At 37.2% G+C, this 20,102-nt stretch overlaps 2 protein-coding genes, 2 long non-coding RNA genes and 1 pseudogene across 4 annotated transcripts; 1 reads left to right on the forward strand and 4 right to left on the reverse strand.

The window, feature by feature from the left end:
- Positions 1 to 721: 721 nt before the first annotated feature.
- Positions 722 to 1,234, reverse strand: LOC132612087 (uncharacterized). Its single transcript, XM_060326430.1, has one exon. It carries the CDS (start codon positions 1,232 to 1,234, stop codon positions 722 to 724), a length of 513 nt encoding a protein of 170 aa, XP_060182413.1.
- A 434-nt stretch (positions 1,235 to 1,668) lies between these two features.
- Positions 1,669 to 2,263, reverse strand: LOC132612088 (uncharacterized; annotated as a pseudogene).
- A 3,941-nt stretch (positions 2,264 to 6,204) lies between these two features.
- LOC132612090 (uncharacterized) lies at positions 6,205 to 7,860 on the reverse strand. The gene has a single exon (XM_060326431.1). The coding sequence runs from the start codon at positions 7,858 to 7,860 to the stop codon at positions 6,205 to 6,207; it is 1,656 nt and encodes a 551-aa protein (XP_060182414.1).
- A 7,469-nt stretch (positions 7,861 to 15,329) lies between these two features.
- On the reverse strand, positions 15,330 to 16,001 carry LOC132609203 (uncharacterized). Its single transcript, XR_009570763.1, has 2 exons — positions 15,864 to 16,001; positions 15,330 to 15,595 (listed from the first exon to the last, which is right to left on the reverse strand). It is a non-coding gene; the product is annotated as an uncharacterized LOC132609203 (long non-coding RNA).
- Positions 15,921 to 19,324, forward strand: LOC132609202 (uncharacterized). Its single transcript, XR_009570762.1, has 2 exons — positions 15,921 to 16,058; positions 19,142 to 19,324. It is a non-coding gene; the product is annotated as an uncharacterized LOC132609202 (long non-coding RNA).
- The last annotated feature ends 778 nt before the right edge of the window (positions 19,325 to 20,102 follow it).

The following is a 20,102-nucleotide window of genomic DNA, read 5'->3' on the forward strand; positions in this document are numbered from 1 at the left end:
ATTCGATCAATGGTTCCCTTTGCGGGTCTTCACCAACTGACCTCTCTCATCTTTCAATCATCTTATAGTGCCCTTGAGGGTTTTCATCAATAAGACTCTCTCATTTTCATTTTTTTTTTTAACTTATAATCGTCTTATAGTGCCCGTGAGGGTTTTCACCAGTAAGACTCTCTCATTTTTTTTTTTATTTTGCGTTCAAATAAAGTGTTGTATACATCACCATAGTCGTGGCACGCTGATTTGTCATTCTCAAAGATCGATTAGAAGGTCTTAAAGGGGAAAGGCAAAAAGAATCATAGATTGAATTACAACTTTGGACCCTTTTTATGAAATATCTGGAAAAAAAAAGAAAGGAAAAAAAAGGAAAGAGAGAAAGAAAAAAAAAAGTCCCAGTTTCTTCGAATACTAGGAAAATATAATTTTTCTTTTCTTCTGAGTGGTGGTACCGAACCCCGAAATAGGGCTGCCTACGTATCCTTTAGGAATCAGGTCGAACGTAGTTCAATAAACACATTTGTTTTTTTTTTTTGTTTTTGTTTTTGTTTTTGTTTTTTTTTTTTTTTTGCGCTACATTAGTTCCAAAGAGGGGAAAACAAAGAAAAAGTAAACAAAGCTCAAAAGGGCTAGAAAGGGGTGACCGATGTTTGGATAGTGAGAACGATGACCTTTCGTCATCCCAACCTGAAAATGCCAAGTACCATAGCGTCGAAGTGAAAGCATATCAAACATAATATCTTTTAACTGAGTCTGCGTTAATTTCTATGTCAGCCACCTTTTCTTCTATATCGGACAACTGCAAATCTCCCTTTGACAACACCTGTTTGATAACATAAGGGCCTTGCCAATTTGGGGCGAATTTTCCCCTCGCTTCTTCTTGGTGCGGAAGGATGCGTTTCACAACAAGTTGGCCCACCTCAAAATGTCTTGGACGCACTTTCTTGTTGTAAGTGTGAGCCATCCTTTGCTGGTATAACTGGCCAAAGCAAACCGCCGTCAATCGCTTTTCATCGATTAACGACAATTGTTCTAGTCTGGACTTGACCCATTCAGTGTCATCAATCTCTGCTTCAACAATGATTCGAAGAGAGGGGATCTCTACTTCTGCTGGTATGACCGCCTCAGTTCCATAAACTAATAAGTAAGGAGTTGCACCAACATATGTGCGGATAGTCGTGCGGTACCCTAAAAGAGCAAAAGGCAATTTCTCTTGCCATTGCCTGGATCCTTTTACCATCTACCTGAGGATCTTCTTGATGTTTTTGTTTGCAGCCTCAACAGCTCGATTGGCTTTGGGCCGATAAGGGGTAGAGTTGTGATGCACAATTTTAAATTGGTCACATACCTCCTTCATGAGATGACTATTAAGATTGGTTGCATTGTCCGTGATAATGGTCTTTGGTATACCAAAACGACATATGATGTTAGAGTGAACGTAACAACTTCTACCCATTTGGTGAAGTAGTCAATGGCAACTAGAATGAATCTGTGCCCATTAGAAGCTTTTGGCTCAATTGGCCCAATAACATCTATCCCTCAAGCTACGAAAGGCCAAGGAGCAGACATAGGGTGCAACTCTGAAGGGGGAGAATGAATCCGGTCACTGTGAATTTGGCATTGATGACACTTGCGAACAAAGCGAAAACAATCTCGCTCCATGGTAAGCCAATACTATCCTGCTCGAAGAATCTTCTTAGCTAGAACATAATCGTTCATGTGCGAGCCACATACTCTGGAGTGCACTTCATTCATGATTATTTCAGCTTCTTGCGTATTCACACATCTCAAAAATTCAAATCCGGGGTCCTTTTGTATAAGATCTCCCCACTCAGAAAGAAACCATTGGAAAGTCGCCTAATAGTTCTTTTTTGATCTCCATCGGCATGTATTGGATATTCTTTTGTTTTTAGGAATCTTTTGATATCGTGATACCATGGCTCACCATCTGGCTCTAATTCAATTATATTGCAATAACCATGTTGATCCCTAATCTGAATCTCTAACGGATCAATGTAAGCATTGCCTGGGTATGGAAGCATTGAGGCTAAAGTGGCCAAAGCATCAGCCAGCTCATTGTGAAATCTGGGAATATATCTGAACTCGATTGACTTAACCGTTTTCTAAGGTCCTCCAAACATTGTTTGTACGGAATGAGCTTGATGTCTCGAGTTTCCCATTCACCCTGAGCCTGCCGAATGAGTAAGTCAAAATCTCCCAAAACTATTAACTCATGTGCATCCAGATATATTGCCATGTTTAAACCCATTATGCAAGCTTCATATTCCGCTGTAATATTGGTAAAGAAGAAACGAAGTCGTGCTGTGGCGGGATAATGATGCCCCGTTGGTGAAATGAGAATTGCCCCAATCCCGACACCTTTAATGTTGACCACCCATCAAAGTATAATTTCCAGACGTGACTATCATCACGAACTTCTTCCTCAACTGAATTAATATCTTCATCAGGAAAATAAGTATTCAAAGGCTCATACTCATCGTCAACTGGGTTTTCTGCCAAATGATCGGCCAATTCTTGTGCTTTTATAGCGGTGCGAGTGACATAGACAATGTCGAACTCCGTAAGTAAAATCTGCCACTTTGCCAACCTTCCACTCGGCATAGGTTTTTGAAAGATATATTTCAAAGGATCCATTCGAGATATGAGGTGAGTCGTATAGGATGAAAGATAGTGCTTCAGTTTCTGGGCAACCCAAGTCAAAGCACAACACGTTCTTTCTAAAAATGTGTATTTTACCTTATAGCTTGTGAACTTCTTGCTCAAATAATAGATTGCTTGTTCCTTCTTGCCTGTGGCATCATGTTGTCCTAGAACACACCCGAAGGAATTATCCATCATCGACAGATACAAAAACAAAGGCCTACCCAGTTCTGGCGGGACAAGCACGAGAGGGTTCGATAAATATTCCTTAATCTTATCAAAAGCCTCTTGACACTCGTCTGTCCATTTGACGGCGGTATCCTTCTTCAACAGCTTGAATATGGGCTCACATGTAGTGGTGAGCTGAGCGATGAACCTATTGATGTAGTTCAACCTACTAAAAAGACTCATGACTTCAGTTCTGTTCTTCGGGGGTGGTAATTCCCGAGTGGCCTTTATCTTGGAGGGGTCTAATTCAATTCCTCGCCTACTAACTATAAACCCTAGAAGTTTCCCAGATGGAACTCCAAATGCACACTTGGGTAGATTGAGCTTGAGGTTGTACTTGCGCAATCTTTCAAAGAACTTTCTCAGATCACACACATGGTCAGCTTGAGTTTTGGACTTAATGATCACATTATCGACGTACAATTCGATTTCTTTGTGCATCATATCATGCAAGATAGTAGTCATAGCTCTCATGTAAGTTTCCCCTGCGTTCTTCAAACCAAATGGCATGACCCTGTAACAGTAAGTACCTCATGGGGTGGTGAAGGCGGTATATTCTGCATCCTCTTCATCCATCAAAATTTCGTGATATCCGGCATAACAATCCACAAAAGATTAAATCTCGTGTTTGGCACAATTGTTGACAAGAATGTGGATGTTAGGCAAGGGAAAGTTGTCCTTTGCACTGACTTTGTTCAAATCTCTATAGTTGACACAAACTCTGGTTTTCCCATCCTTCTTTGGTACGGGCACAACATTTGCTAGCCATTTAGTAAATCGGACGACCCTGATCACATTTGCACTCAATTGCTTCATGATTTCCTCTTTAATCTTATCACTCACCTCTTTCTTAAATTTTCTTTGCTTTTGTTGGACTGGTGGGAAATCAGGGTATGTAGGAAGTTTGTGCACAACCTGATCAACGCTCAAACCAGGCATGTCATCATAAGACAAAGCGAACATATCTTTATATTAAAACAAAACCTGGATTATGTCATCTCTGGTTTTTGTTCGGCATGAATGCTTATCTTTGTTTCTCTAGTTTCTTCAGAAGTTCCCAAATTAATTGCCTCGGTTTCATTTAGATTAGGCTTAGGCTTATTCTCAAATTGATCCAGTTCCCTTTTTATTTCTTCAAAAGCCTTTTCCTCATCATATTCATCAACATCTTGATTCATTGTTTCGAGAATAGACAGCTCTTTAAGATCTGGTCGTGAATTCCGCATGCATGTCATGTCATTAAAGCCGGCGTTAATGAAACTGAAATGAAAATTAAATAACAAAATTAGGTAAAAAGAGAAGATAGAATTGACTAAGAAACTGAAACTTCATTTTATTGAATTGGAAAGGATAGAAGGGTTAACATCAGAGCATAGCAACTAAACTATCTGGATTACCACCCAGAGAATAATCCAAATATAGGAAAAACAGCAAAATAAACTACCAAGACTCCTTCCTTGTTGGGAGAGGAGTAGCTTCCCAGTTGGTGAGCTTGACTTCTGGGCCATTATGTTGCACATCTGCATGACTAGGGCCTTCACCAATCTGAACCATGTTTACCCTATAGAACATTTCTTTGAGACCTTGACATATTTCGTCCATGTCATCTTGGACAGACATGTCCTTATTCCCTTCAAGACGTGACCTAGTAAAAGACTCGGCAATGTGGGGAACTGGTTTTGGCAATTTCCGAACCTTATTTTTCTGCTCTTTCGCCCATTTCCTATCAGCTTTAGTTGGCCTAAAACCCAACCCAAAAGTATCTTGATTACCAAACGGAGAGATAGGGTCAACAATTCCTTGCAACGACACCCCCAAGCCCTTTCCTGGCTCATAACCATTTTGCAGCATTTGTGTAGCCACCATGACCGAAGTAAAGGATAGACGAGGCTCTAGGATAGGCTTCCCTTCCACGAACAGATCAACTGCCACTATCTCAAAGGTCTGAAATACGAGGGATTCACAACCTTCCTTGGCCTCGACGCATGGGACGGAAGGGTCTCTATATATTGAAAGATCATCTTCACTGTGAACAATAATTTCTTGTTTCTCATATTCAAACTTGACCACTTGGTGTAAAGTAGATGGCACCGCTCTGGCTGCATGGATCCATGGCCTTCCTAAAAGCAAGTTGTAGGAAATGTCCATGTCTATAACTTGGAATGTGATCCCAAAATCAACAGGTCTAATTTTTAAAGTAAGATCAATCTCACCAATGGTGTCTCTTTTTGCGCCATCAAAAGCTCGAACACACACAATGTTAGTATGAATTCTATCTGTGCTGATTTTTAAACTCTGCAAAGTAGAGAGGGGGCATATGTGCACACCCAATCCTCCATCAATCATGACTCTTTTCACATAATGTTCTTCCCATTTGACAGTTAAATGCAAAGCCTTGTTATGTCCGGCTCCTTCCATAGGCAACTCATCGTCGGTGAAAGTGATTCTATTCACCTCAAATATTCTATTGGCCATCTTTTCCAAGTGACTTACGGTTGTTTTGTCCGAAACATGTGCCTCGTTTAGAATTCTAATCAATGCTTGACAGTGCTCTTTAGAATGCATGAGCAAAGATAGTAATGAAATTTGAGCAGGAGTTTTTCTCAACTGATCAACAAAAGAGTAATCCTGAACTTTCATCTTCTTCATGAACTCTTCAGCCTCTTCTTCGGTAATAGGTTTTTTCACTGGAAATTGGCTATCCCTGGCTTGTTTGGCTCTCCTTAATTCTTCTGGAGCATAACACCTTCCAGAACGCGTTAAGCCACTGGTTTCATCTATTTCCTCAACAATCTCTTTGCCCTTGTAAGTCACAGTGGTTTTGTTGTAGTTCCATGGTGCAGTTTCCATGCATGTCACTGGAAGTTGTGTCGTGTGCTTTATCACAATTGGTTCTGTCATCTTTCCTAAACCATTCTGATTTTGACCAAACCTAGGAAAACCACTAGGAACATATAATTTTGGTCCAGTCACTGATATCTCTTTTTTCTTTGTGGCTCCAGGGACATACAATATCAACTTCCTCGAGCCCTTGAGATTTGCATTAGAACTTGCACCTTTTACAATCAACGGTGCTTCTTGTGCGGACTTTGTCACCATACCCAACCCTTCTTTTAAGGTGTCAATTTCCATTACTGTTTTGCTTGTTTGCTTGTATTCCTTATCGTCATAGATCATCCCAACAACATGAGCATTGTTGTGAGCAGGAAGTGGGTTGTTGGTGACATTCGGAGCCTCTTCGTTATGTATCACAATTTCTTTGTCATCAATTAGCTTCTCAATGGCTCTCTTTAAAGTAAAACAATTTTCTGTGCTATGACCCTAAGTGTTAGAATGATATTCGCACCTGACAGTGGGGTCAAAACCTCTTGCATTCGGGTTCACATTATACGGCATGATAGGTTCAATCAAACCCAATTGTATCAATTTTCGCAGCAGGCTTGTGTATGATTCTCCAATTGGGGTAAATTTTTCCCTCTGTCCTTGCTCTTTTACATAATCAGTCTTAGGACGTGGATTATAAGGTCCTTGAAAATTCTGTTGTTGGGGACGAAAGCCTTGTGGAGCAGGCGCCCTCCATTGTGGGCGTTGAGGAGGTCGGGCATATGCCTGGGTGTTGAAAACCGTATATTGGGGTGGAGCAATTGAGTAGCGGGGATCCTGATGTGGATAAAAATGTTGAGGTGAGTTGGACTGTCCCTGTTGGACTTGGTGGTTTGTCCCCCTTTGAGCAGCATTGGACCCTGATACCATCATGGATCCTTCCTCTTTCTTTTTTCGATTTCCAAAACCACCAGACCCATTTTGAATTGCTTGGGTGGTAGCCTTGAGTGCTACTTGACTCACAATTTTGCCGGACTTGATGCCATTTTCAATCATTTCCCCATCTTTAATTGCTTCTGCGAATGTCTTGCCCACTGTGGAAAGCAAGTAGTGGAAGTAATCAGCTTCTTGTGCCTGGAGGAAAACATCAATCATTTCCGACTCCTTTATCGGCGGTTTGACCCTAGCAGCTTGTTCTCTCCACTTGATAGCATATTCTCTAAGACTTTCGGTGGGCTTTTTCTTCATACTGGCGAGAGAAGTGCGATCAGGCACAATATCAATGTTATACTGAAATTGTCGAACAAAATCTCCTGCCATGTCATCCCATGTAGGACAATTAGAAATATCTTGGTCGATGAACCATTCTGAGGCAATCCCCGCCAGACTTTCTCCAAAATATGCCATGAGCAATTCTTCCTTACTCCCTGCCCCTCTTAGTTGATTGCAATACTTCTTCAAGTGTGCTACGGGGTCACCGTGACCATCGTACTTCTCAAACTTCAGAGTCTTAAAACCAAGGGGCAAATGAACATTGGGGAACATGCACAAATCTCTGAATGAGACGCTTTTTGGACCTCCTAATCCTTGCATATTCCTCACACTCTGCTCTAGACTCTTCATTTTTCTAGCCATTTCTTCTTGTTCCTCATTCTTAGCAGTTTTCTCGATCTCGACAGGGTAACTATACTGCTGAATGGGGTTATATGTGTTTGGGACTTTAAAAGTCAATTCCGGAGAATAATATTGATCGTGGTGACCTTTAGATGGAGGCTCATTATTGGACTTCTGTACTAACGTTGGTTGAGGGATTGTAGTAGTTTGTACAGTGGGGATGAAAAGTGGGTTATTTCTGAGGGGTGCATTTGGAGGGCGCACAGTAGAAGTTCCAGAAGTGTTGGATATGTTAACATGTGGACCAAATCCAGGAGGAAAAAGTGAATCACTTGTCGAGGTTTCAATGGGAATTGACATAGTCACATCCGGGAATCCAGGGATTGAAGATGGTGGAGCTTGCCCATTCATCCAAGCCTGGTACATGTCAGCCATTTGTTGTCTCAACATCCTTACTTCCTCTGTTGATGCTGATTCATGTTGAACCATCTGACCTCTAGATTCATCACCGTCTAACTCGTTTCCATCCTTATGGGCCATTATCCCCTTTCTTTTGGACCTTGTGTTATATTCGTGAGGAGCCAGTTCAACCACAAACCAACCACCTTATCTTTGCGTCAAGAACAAACAAGTTAGGATTTAGCATTTTGCAGATATTAATCACACGTTGTATGCCATGCACCTAAATTATTTCCCATCTAATATGAGCATCGGAAGGCTTTCATGTTTCATCCCGACTTTTAGGTGAATTCATTTCTCATTTTATTTATTTATTTATTCCTCTTTCGGTGATTTTGAAGTATTTTGATCGAACCCATTAAGAGATGCCTACGTATCATGTTAAACATGAATCAGATCATTACGTAGTTCATGAAAAAGAAGAAAGAAAAAAAAATAGATTTGTTGAATCAACCAAAAATATTTTTATTGACTTTCAAATTAGCATTTTTCAATACAAAAATGTAAAGGAAAATAACCAAACAGAAAGGCACCATAGACTTAAAAAGAATAAATCGGGACTAGAACATCCAAAACAAACTAATAATAAAGAATAAAAAAGAGTCAGTCTCAAAATATAACTACTGAACTAAAACTCCTAACAATTATAACTAAACTTCAATCTTCGAAAATCTGCGATCTTCTATGTGAACCAATGCATATCTGCTCAAGGTGCTTCTGGCCCAGGTTGACCCCCTAACATGCGGTATATTTGCTTCAGTTCTGCTGCAAAGTGGCATGCAAAGGTAGGTACCTCTCTAGCAAATTGCTCATAATCCATCCCCTGACAGTCCAGGCAACTTTGAGCAGTATGAACAGCTAAATTGTGGACATGTTCTCTAGCATCTCGATAATTCCGCTCCAGGTCTTGGACTTGTTGCTGGCGAGTATTGGCTATCTCTCTTATACCTGCCTCACGGTTCAATGCCAATTCAAGCTGGTTTCGAATCCTTGCTCGTTCATTCATTAATTGGTTCCTTTCTACATCAAACCGAACTCTCTCTTTATCGAATTCAGCTTGTTGTCGAGTTTGCAGGGCCAAGAATTGAGCTTTCTCGTCTTCAAAACGCGCTTTCTCCGCATCAAAGAAGTCTCCTTTCTTATCGAGTTCCCTCTGTAACACATCAACGGCTTCTCTAACCATGCCCAAATCCTCGTATAAGGTCTGAATTGTAGAGCGATGTTTCCTCTCAGCCGTTTTTTGGGTTGCCCTAACTCTAGCACCCATCTCTACCTCCATCTGGGCCAAATCCTCTCTGGCAGTTTTTAGTTCTTTATCGATAGCATGTAGAGTGGACTGATAGTTCTCTTCAACTTCAAACCGAGCTTGCTTGATTCTGACCTCAACCTCTGCCTCCTTGTCTCTTGCTTCTTTTACAGACCCTTCAGGCCTAACCTTGAGGGGAGCTTGATCATGAAACCAGTGAAAGTACAAGAGATCTACCTCTCCTTGATCACGATCCTCTATCATAGTACTCAAGCCTAGGACCCGATAGCCGCCCCAATTCTTTTAGCTTCTGATTCTCGACGCCGATTTTCTGATTTTACCTCCCATACAAAATTCTGCATGTTCTCAACAATAGGTACGATTTGCCTCCGACCTAGCTGGCGTAAAACTCGAAGTGGAGCATACGGCTGAAACCCTCTGAGGCCCATTAGAACAAAAAAGGGCCGATAAGAAGACATGTAGATCACCTCAGCCGAAGGAAACCAATGATAATTCCAAGTAATCTGAGAAGCTGTCAACTCACGAAGATACTCTGCCCAAGCCTTGACGCCTTCTAGCAAATTTTTCCTTAATTCCTCCACCCTATCTAGATGATCTAAGATATTGCTCTTCCAATCAGATTTGAATTTTGACTGGTAATGATGGCGGTATAAGTGCTCAAGAAACCACACTTGTAATAAAGTGTTACAACCTTCAAAATATTTTTCACCCTCTCTGCATTCAGTCAAAGCACGATATATATCAGCTAGGATCATTGGTAAGATGGTGGAATCTTCTCTCTTCATCATAGCTGTGACTATCCCAGACAAACGAATGTCGATTTTACTGTCTCGTCTAGGAAAAACCATGGTTCCCAGGAATGTTACCATGAATGCTTCTTGCCTATGCTTTTCCCATGTAAAGTAGTGATTCCCATTTTTTAGTTGCTTTCCATATTGTAGAAATCCTTGTTTGTTTCCATATCTCGCATATAAGAACTCCAAAGTAACCTATCCATTGTCCAAACATGCCATACGAGGGTGGTTAAGGTGCATTTGCTCCAAAAATTTATTTCCACTAACATTTCTTGGAGCTAGAGGCGTTTTGTTACGAAGGTTCTTTCCTAACCCCGTGAAACCACCTAGTTCTTCCAGTGTAGGAGTCAACTCAAAATCTCTAAAGCGGAAGACGTTGTTTGCAGAGTCCCAGAACGGAATTAAAGCCTCAATTAGGTCCCTGTCAGGGCTGATTCTCATAATATCTGTGAGGAATGCCAGATGTTTAAATATCGGGGTCTGTAGATAATGACTCATGTCGTTCCACCAAGCCAGGAGTAGCGGTGGAGTTTTGTCTGCAATCATAAACTCTGGGGGTTCATTGACTTCTTCAACTGCTTCATCTCTTGGCCTCTTATCACATCTCATCGGTATCATTTTTGCCTATTTAGAAAAATAAAAAGGACTTCGAATTAATACCTAAACACAAAAGAAAAATAAAATAAAAAGTAAAAAAAATGTAAAAAGTGGCTATTTTTCACAAAAACAACTCTTATATGCTTTTGTAGCAAGATTTTAGGGTTATCTTAGCAAAAACGACCAGACGCGAAAACTAAAGTACTATAATGATTTTTTTTATTTCTATTTTTTTTTTTTTTAAAAAGGATGGGCCGAACCTGAGGGAGGTTTCCTACAATAAAGGGGTTTTTAAAAAAAAAAAATACTAAAAAAAAAGACTTTTTTTTTTTGAGAATTTTGTGAAAAGACAAAAGACTAGATTCTTTCTGGTTGTTTATTAAAAAAAAATGGGTATATAATAGATCTCTTTCTTTGTTTTACTAATCACCCTAAAAGCCGATCAACAATGAACAACCATTCTGAATAATATTGCAAATAGCATATATGATGCACATGTTCGTCAAGAGAAACAGGTGCCTGTCTTAGACGGACTCGGCCCCTGTGCCGAGCCCCACTAGGTCAAATGCAAGTGATGCAAACAAAGAGCGGCCTACTAGGGGTACCATGTCTGTGTTTCAGTTCTACTAAGGTTAAACCTAATGGAGAAAGGTATCTAGACTGGCTGTAAAACGAGCGGACGATTCGAGTCGGGTGAGGGACAACGTACCGGTAGCAGCGCTTTCCGGCTTTGTTGTGGGTCCTCCCCATCCTAAACATGTGTGACTATAAATCCTTCACCAAGGACCAAGGGCCCACTGGCTTTATCTCAGCAGAAGTGGGGTGCGTAGTCGCAATTCCCTTTTTTGTGGCAAAAATGTATTATTGAAGACTCAGAGGGGGTGCGCGAGAGAAGACAAATATATTACAGTTCAATAATATCAAAGCAGTAAATAAGCAGGCATAGAGCACATTAGTCCCATATATACAAAATATCCAAGAAATAAAGAAAGCCAAATGCAAGTCAATATATAAAGCTCAAATTCTGGTTGTCCCCAGCGGAGTCGCCATTTGTCACACCCCCCTTTTTTTCCGTAAATAAAAATAAATAAATTCGATTTGTTTTAAATTTATTTAAAAAGGGTTTTTCCAATTAAAGTGACGTTTTGAAAAAGGATTATTTATTTTACAGAGTCGCCACTTGGAATTGAGTTTTGGTGTTCCAAGTCACCTTATGAATCCCTAATCAAAAGGAAATGACTCTATTTTTATTGGTCTGTGAAACAAAAGATCGGGTAAGGAATTCTGTTGACTGGGGAGAAGGTATTAGGCATTCCCCAAGTCCTGTGATTCTAGCACGGTCGCTTTATCAACTTGCGTTCGGCTTAAATTATTTTGAATAAAATGTGTTTATTTAGTTATGCCTATGATTCGCTTAAATATTATTGACCTTTTACTAGTCTTGACTAAGACGCATAGTTGCGACCTCAGCCTCGACTTACACCAGCTAGACGCGTAAACGCGACCTTAACTTGTGTATCGCACCTAGAATTTTTAACCTACTCGCCTTATTTAAACAATGGTGATTATCTTTATTTAAAATCTTAGGTCAAAAGGTGTAATTAATCCAAAACAATTATTTTGTCCCCTTTTTCACTCTTTGATAAGACTGTAACCGAACATATCATTAATAATTTAAGCACGGTTATGCTTAGACTAATATTTGCCCATTTAAAAAAATGTTATCAACCTAAGAGTGCTCCCTAATAATTTGAGATAAAGAGACAACAACAACAACAACAACAACAACAACAACAACAACAACAACAACAACAACAACAACAACCCAGTGAAATCCCACATCGTGGGGTCTGGGGAGGGTAGAGTGTACGCAGACCTGACTTCTACCAAGGTAGGACGGCTGTTTCCGAAAGACCCCCGGCTCAATAAAAGCATAAAAAGAAGTCAGATAAGGTTAAGAGATTCGGATAAGAGATTTAAAGCGATATGGAAATGAAATAATGCAAGCGACACATATAACACATGATAATCAAAGCACAGGAAATAACAGATAATAGCAGAAATCGGAGCAGATGACACAAGATAACCAAAGCACAGGAAATAACATATAATAACAGAAATCGGAGCACAAGAAATTATATTGCAATAATGCGACTACTAATAAGAACGGATAACGAGACTATCTACTAGCCTTCTACCCTAATTTGGGTCCTCCAAACCCTCCTATCTAAGGTCATGTCCTCGGTAAGCTGTAATTGCGCCATGTCGTGTCTAATTACCTCTCCCCAATACTTCTTCGGCCTACCCCTACCTCGTCTGAAACCATCCATGGCCAACCTCTCACACCTCCGCACTGGGGCATCTGTGTCTCTCCTCTTCACATGCCCAAACCATCTCAATCTCGCTTCTCGCATCTTGTCTTCCACCGAGGCCACCCCCACCTTATCCCGAATATCCTCATTCCTAATCCTGTCACTCCTGGTGTGGCCACACATCCATCTCAACATTCTCATCTTGGCAACTTTCATCTTTTGAACGTGAGAGATCTTAACTGGCCAACACTCCGCCCCATACAGCATAGTCGGAATTTGAGATAAAGAGACGAGTAAAATAAATTTTTATAGAAAATATGCAAGAACTGAACTCGACCTACAAAGATTCAATATTTGAGCATTAAATAAAATATTCATACTCATGCAAATTATTTCAACGATAGAGATCCAAAAACCCAAACTATGAAGGGCATTTCCATGTTATGATAATAATGATTAAAGACAAATAAATTTAGATTTTAACTTTTTAAGTATTGAAACGGAGCACCGCAACAAATCACTTAAAATACATAAACTATTCGTTTCCTTTAACACATTAGTAATAAAAATCAAACCTCCATTTAACCGTTTCAGTTGTCTATATCATATAACTTATCAAACATAAACTTCTCTTTCTTAATTTCATAACTAAAAGTGTACTAGCAGTTAGAGTTCTCAACTCACTTTTGAAACATTTAAATAGTAATGATTAAAAGATTTATATCAGTTTATACTCATTATTAAAATGGCAAACCAAACAAACATATGCAGATAAATCCAACGAAATATTAATCACTAAACATTTTAACATTCAGCAAATAGAAAGAAAGAAGAAATACCACTAAAATTCATCCATCATGTTCATAATATCACCAAAACCTTCAATAGACATGCATGATCTTCAACAAAAGCATCAACGGATTTTAAACGGAGCCAAAACGGATTTTTCTTCATGTATTATATATTGAAAAAAAAAGAACACCAAATAACTACTAGAAAGATTCGATTGTTACCTTTGCGTAAATATCTCGCTGAAAAATAATAATATGAAGCTACAATATTCTACCGATTTCCCAGTTAATAACGACTAACTTCAAGTACACGAACTCGAAACCACCAACGGAAACCTCAAACTCGAATTTTAAGAAAAACCTCCTTTTTTTTGTGTTTGCTCTTTTACGTTTCTGTGTGTTGTCTACTCCCCCTGACTGTGCGTGTTTGTTTATATAGAGGTGTATAGGTGCTGCACAAAAGGAACATACTGGAATTAAACTATGTTTGGGATATGTTTTGTTAAGAGTTTTAAGGTTGGGGGGTTTAAGGGGTTAGTTTTTTATTAGGATTAGGATTGGGAAAAACACGTGAGGGAGTAAGGAATATATTTTATAGGGTGAGCCGTGAAGAGTTAGGGGATTTGGGGTAGTTGGGGGTAGTTTAGGCGGCTGTTAGGATAGGGATCTATTTTTTTGTTGCAGAATTTTTGTAGGGATAGACGTAAGAGGTATAGTATTATGGGGTCTTGATTTTAGTGGCAAGGTAGTTTTAGGTTAATTTTGTTATTTTTCCTTATTTTTTATTTAGTTCCTTTTTGTGTTTTAAACTATAACGTAAGACAAAAACTACCAATGAACTATTGTTTTAGATTAATATGATGTAGAAAAATTAAATAGGCAGTCCAAAATGAAATCTAAACTAAGAAAACTACTAAAAATCACTAGCTTATTTTTTTAAAACCTAAATTAAAAGAAAACATATTTTTGTAAATTATCTCTCTTTTTTTTTTTTGAAAAATAAAATGACGAAAATTATCCTAAAATGTGACTATTTTTTGTAGTTTTCAAAAAAAAAAAAAAAAAAAAGTAAGACTTACTAAAAATGAAATAAAAATTAAAAATATTTGATCTAGACCTACAAGAAGTATTTAAACGCTAAAAATGATGTAAAAATTTATGTTTGGTCAAAAATTAAGTGTTTACAAGTACCGAGTAGGATTGTTAAGAAATTTATTTGAAAACACAATATTAATTTCCTGCTTTGTCCTTTGAACTTTTCTTATTGAAAAATTTACTACCCCCTTAAATATTATATATATATATATATATATATATATATATATATATATATATAAGGAACAAAAGAATTCATTCCGGTATAAAAGTTAATTTAACACAAAAAAAAAAAGGAGGAATTCTTTTTGGTTAGGCTAACAATAGAAGTCTCCATCAATGATCATGTACAAAATTTGGGATGCCAAACTCAAAACTGTAACGTTTTGCACATCTATGAATAATGGAGACAATGTTTAACTAAACAAAAAGAAAGAAAGAGGAATTACCCCTCTTATAATTAAGCTCTCAAAATGGGAAAATGAATTTGAACAAAGACGAAACCTGATTCATTGGTAGTTTCTACATTTGCTCAATTCAAAATTTGTCCAAAATTAACCACTGCGTCTTTCTTCTATCTAATTCTAAAATAACGGAAAACAGGATAGTAAGAAAAAAATAAAATATTCCAACCTAAACTACAATAACACCTCATAATGGAAGAAGATCAGGGTAAGATGTGGAAAGCATAATGTGATTTAAAGAAAACTCATCTAAATGTGAATATTTCTTAACACAATTTGCAACTCAGGAAATTATTGTACATATTTCCAAAAATTAAATCAAATTATCATATCAAAAAAAGATAATACAAGGAAAAAATTGAAAACACAAGTATTGGGAGAAGAGAAATATTTTTATCTTTATTTTGCTGACCCCATATCTGAGCTATTCAATCTTTGCTTTGTTCTTGTCCTTAGTTTCAAAACATCAAAAGCAGGATATCCAAAACCAAGAATCCTGCAAATTAACAATGCATATAATTTAGGGAGTCTACGAGGTATTTTTTTTATCATGTTTTTTTTATATTTTTTTTTAAATTATTTAAATTATAAATATCATGACTTATAATTCTTTTTATGTCTAATATACATTTATAATTGTTTTTTAATAAAACCACTACTAGGTTGATGACACCTAGCAGCTCCATTTTTTATTTAATAGTAATAATAATAATAATGAAAGTCTTTACACAATAAAGTAAAGGAAGTAAAAGACAACTATGTACTGTGTCCGCTCAAATTGGGGCCTAAATCCCAAATTTGGAAACCAAATTTCGGTTCTTCTGATTTCATCTCTTTTGAGCTCTGGATCTTCACTCTCGATGCTGCTAGTTAGCTGGTCGCCTTCCTCTCAATCATCTTCCTCAATTTTCGGGGTTCGTTCTGGTGGAGAAAACCACGGATCTTGATTTCATCTTCAGGTACCTTTTCTTGTGTACGAATTTTACCTCCAGATCTGTTGTAGCTTTCCTTAAAATCATCGCCTTGTTAGTTATTGTTCCCCATCTTGCTTTGTTGCTTCTTTGTACAGTGATGGTGTCGTTCCTCTTCCTGACTTGGATTGTGTTCTTTAATCTATTTTGTATGCTGCCTTTTGTGTTGATGTTTGTAGAATTATGTATATATATATTTACAAACTTAAAAAGATTATGTCAAAATTTAGGGTCAAAGTTATAAAATTTGAACTTCGTACTCTGAAAAGGTTCACACAAATTGCAACAGAGAGAGTATATCCTTTTTGTCTCAATTATATGATACATTTTTCTTTTTAGTTTATTTAAAAAATAAATATACCTTCCTAAATTTAGAAAATATTTACCTTTAAACTTCTTATTTTATACTCTTAATAAGAAGATTAACCACAAAATATTTATAGTAATTTATTTTTAGACTAGAAATTTCACAAGTATTTATTTCTTTTTCTTAAAACTTCATGATCATGATCAGCGTCTCAACAAGAATGGTGGCCAAGAGCCAAACTTCAGAGAGTCCTAAATTTGTTTTTTCTTTTTTTTTTAAAGAGAAAATCGTCATTTTTTATTTATTTAGAGTCTACTTTTCTAGTTTTCTTAGATGTGAAGTCATTAATTACTGTTTTATAGTCATCAAGAACAATGCAAAGTTGTTAACAATTTTTTCAAATCAATTTATTTAGAAATTCAACTGACAATATAGCTAATCAAGCGCGACTAAAAATATTGCTTCTCGTTTTTTCGTTTATAAATATTGTGCATTCCCCCGTCTCAATTTATGTGACACAATTTAGATTTCAAGAGTCCAACTTTTTTATTTTTATTGTGAATTCAGACATACAATCTTTAAGTTTTTTGAAAAAACAATTTATATTAGAAGCTATATAAAAGTACTATAAGTCACAATAATGTTTTAAACAAATTAGCATAAAACTTAATAAAAAATGGGGCCCCAAAAATTTGGGGGTCCAAAGCCATTGCCTTAGTGACTTTGGCCTTGGGCTGGCGCTGTTCACAATCAATTAAATTAGGGAAATTTACTTGGTATAGAGAACACTTAAGAGGTATTTATATTTAGTAACTATATTTTGTTTTAATTACATCTCATAGCTAAATATTGTATTTCAATTACACATAGTAACTAGTATCCCTTAACATACGGTTCCCTTAAAATCATTCCACTGTATCAATCTTTTCCTCAACCCTCTCTCTCTTCTCCCTCAACTCTTTTTTTTTTTTCCCTTTCTCTTCTCCCTTGGCCAGCCACCGTCCATCTCCGTCGCCGCTATCGACCATTCCATCTTCTTTGGTGGTAGTGAGCAGTAGCAACAGAGAAAAAACGGGCAGCCGCCTCTCTCTCTCTCTCTCTCTCTCCCCCCTCTTCCATTTTCTCGGATCTGAGCGAGCAGTCGCCGCCATCAATCACTCTATCTTCTCCGGCGATCGCTTTTCTCTCTCAGATCTTCATCAACCACTCCATCTTCTCCGCCATCAACCACTCTATTTTCTCAGATTTGAGCGAGCAGTCGCCGCCATCAATCACTCTATCTTCTCCGGCGATCGCTTTTCTCTCTCAGATCTTCATCAACCACTCCATTTTCTCAGATCTGAGTGAGTAGTTGCCGCCATCAAACACTCAGATCTGAGCGAGCAACCGCTTCTCTCTCTCTTCCCCTTTCTCAGATCTGGCGAGTATCTTAGATCTGAGTGTATTTTATTTTTGTATCTCAGATTTGAGTGTATTCGTTTTTTTACGGTAAAATATAGTGTTTCTTTATGTATTTTTTGCTGGTGTTTCGAAAGAGATATTTTTGTATACAAATGAATACAATGAATTTGAATACAGCTAAATACCTCTGTATTTTTTTTGCATTTATGTTATTTGAATATAACCGAATCTAAATACAATAAGTTGAATACAATTTAAAAGTAGTTACGAATGAATAAAACCGAATTGACTGCATTCGAATTCTTTTTATATACAATGAATTTGAATACAGATGAATACTCCTATTTTTTTCATTTATGTTGTTTGAATATAATCGAATTTAAATACAATAAGTTGAATACAGTGTAAATACAGCGGAATTGGAATGCAGCGAAATATAGGCGAATTGGAATACTATCAAATTTGTATACACGTTACTGTAACTACGAAATGTAATTAACAAAAGTGTAGTTATGCCAAAAAAAAAACCCTCAAAGTGTAGTCATTTGTGCCAGTTGCCCATTAAACTATAACATCTATAACATATTAAAAAGGAGGGGCAGTAGTTTCTCAACAAGCTTAAGTGAGCGCACAATCAATTTCATTTTTCTTTCTGTGGTGGCACCCATTGTCGTACAAGTAACAAGAAATACATGGTCCTTTTAGGGCTCTTTTATGATGGATAGAGAAAAATAGTTCTGAGATAAAAATTAGTATGTCTTATTCCACGTTTGATTGAAAAAAAAACTTGGAATAATTAATCCCGAGATTAGTTATTCGGAGATTAGAGTGTTTTTTTATCCCATCTTAAGGGTGGAATAACTAATTCCAAGATAACTTATCCGGGGATTAGACTAATCCCGGGATAAGCTCTTTCCAACCAAACGAGCCCTTAAGGTCCAGTATAATAAATGACTAACCCTACAAAGCTCCAAAAGCCACCTCCACCTGCAAAGCACGGACACAATTATTTTCTCGGGATTTGGTAAAAGATCATGACAGACAAGGACATGTACAATATAAGGTGATATTTTTATTTTTTTATATTAGTTAGGTAATATAGTTACAAGAACATTTATATAGGAGCATAATATAAGCCAACATTATAGAGTGAGGGTGGGGTGCGGGGCAGGGGCGTATCTAGCATGGTAAGTTGGGGTTCAATTGAACTCCAGACTTTCGATGTGCAGCATAAATTTATGTGTAAAAAATTATTAAATTTGTAATAAATAGTAGATATGAACTCATAACTTTAAAAATTAATAGGTTCAATACTTAAAATCGAACCCCTATAATTTAAATCCTGGATCTGCCTCTGGTGCAGGTTAATGGATGGTGGAGATCGAGGTGTGGGATGGAGGGGATGGGGTGTTGGAGGTGGAGAGGAGAAATCAGTGTTGAATGTCATTACGTGTAACTTGGTTGGGAAGAAGACAATTAGCTGAATGCTTCTTTTATGAAACTTGTTTCCTAGAAAAATTATGAAAATAACATTAATCAACATCAATTTTTTTTTTTTTAATTGGAGAACACTAAACAATGTTTTCCTCCCTAGCAAATGTACCCATATTCTTAATTATTTTTGTTCTCAACATAAGATAGAGGTCTCCCTATATGGAGATAGAGCAACTAAGGCAAAGTATTTCCGGATCTCCCCCTATCTTTTGCTCATTTAATTTTATCTGGGTCCAAATATTGATTTATAGAGTCATAAGAGTTTATAAAGTTGTGATAAATTGAACTTTCATAAATAAATAAATAAAAGTATCTAAGTGAAGTTCAAGCAGGGGGGAATAAGCAGGGTCGTCTCAACAAGATTGGGAGCCTAAAATCAAACATCATAGAGAGGTTCTACTTTTTTTTTTAAAAAAAAGAAAGATCGACATATATATTTTTATTTAAAGTCTACTTTTCTATTTTTTTTAGATGCGAGATCATTAATTATTGTTTTATAATAGTCAAACACAATGCAAAGTTGTTAACAATTTTTTCAAATCAATTTATTCGAAAAAAATTCAACTGACAATATAGCTAATCAATCACGCGACTAAAAAAAATTCTTTTCTTTTTTTCTTTCATAAATATTGTGCACTCCCTCTGTCTCAATTTATGTGACACAATTTGGATTTCAAGAGTCCAACTTCTTTATTTTATCGTGAATTCAGATATACAATCTTTAAGTTTTTTAACAATTTACATATTTAGAAGCTATATCAAAGTACCATAAGTCACAATAATGTTTTAAACAAATTAGCATAAAATTCAATAAAAATGGGGCCCCAAAG

The sequence above is a fragment of the Lycium barbarum genome, chromosome 9, assembly GCF_019175385.1.
Source record: "Lycium barbarum isolate Lr01 chromosome 9, ASM1917538v2, whole genome shotgun sequence".
Taxonomy (NCBI): domain Eukaryota; kingdom Viridiplantae; phylum Streptophyta; class Magnoliopsida; order Solanales; family Solanaceae; genus Lycium; species Lycium barbarum.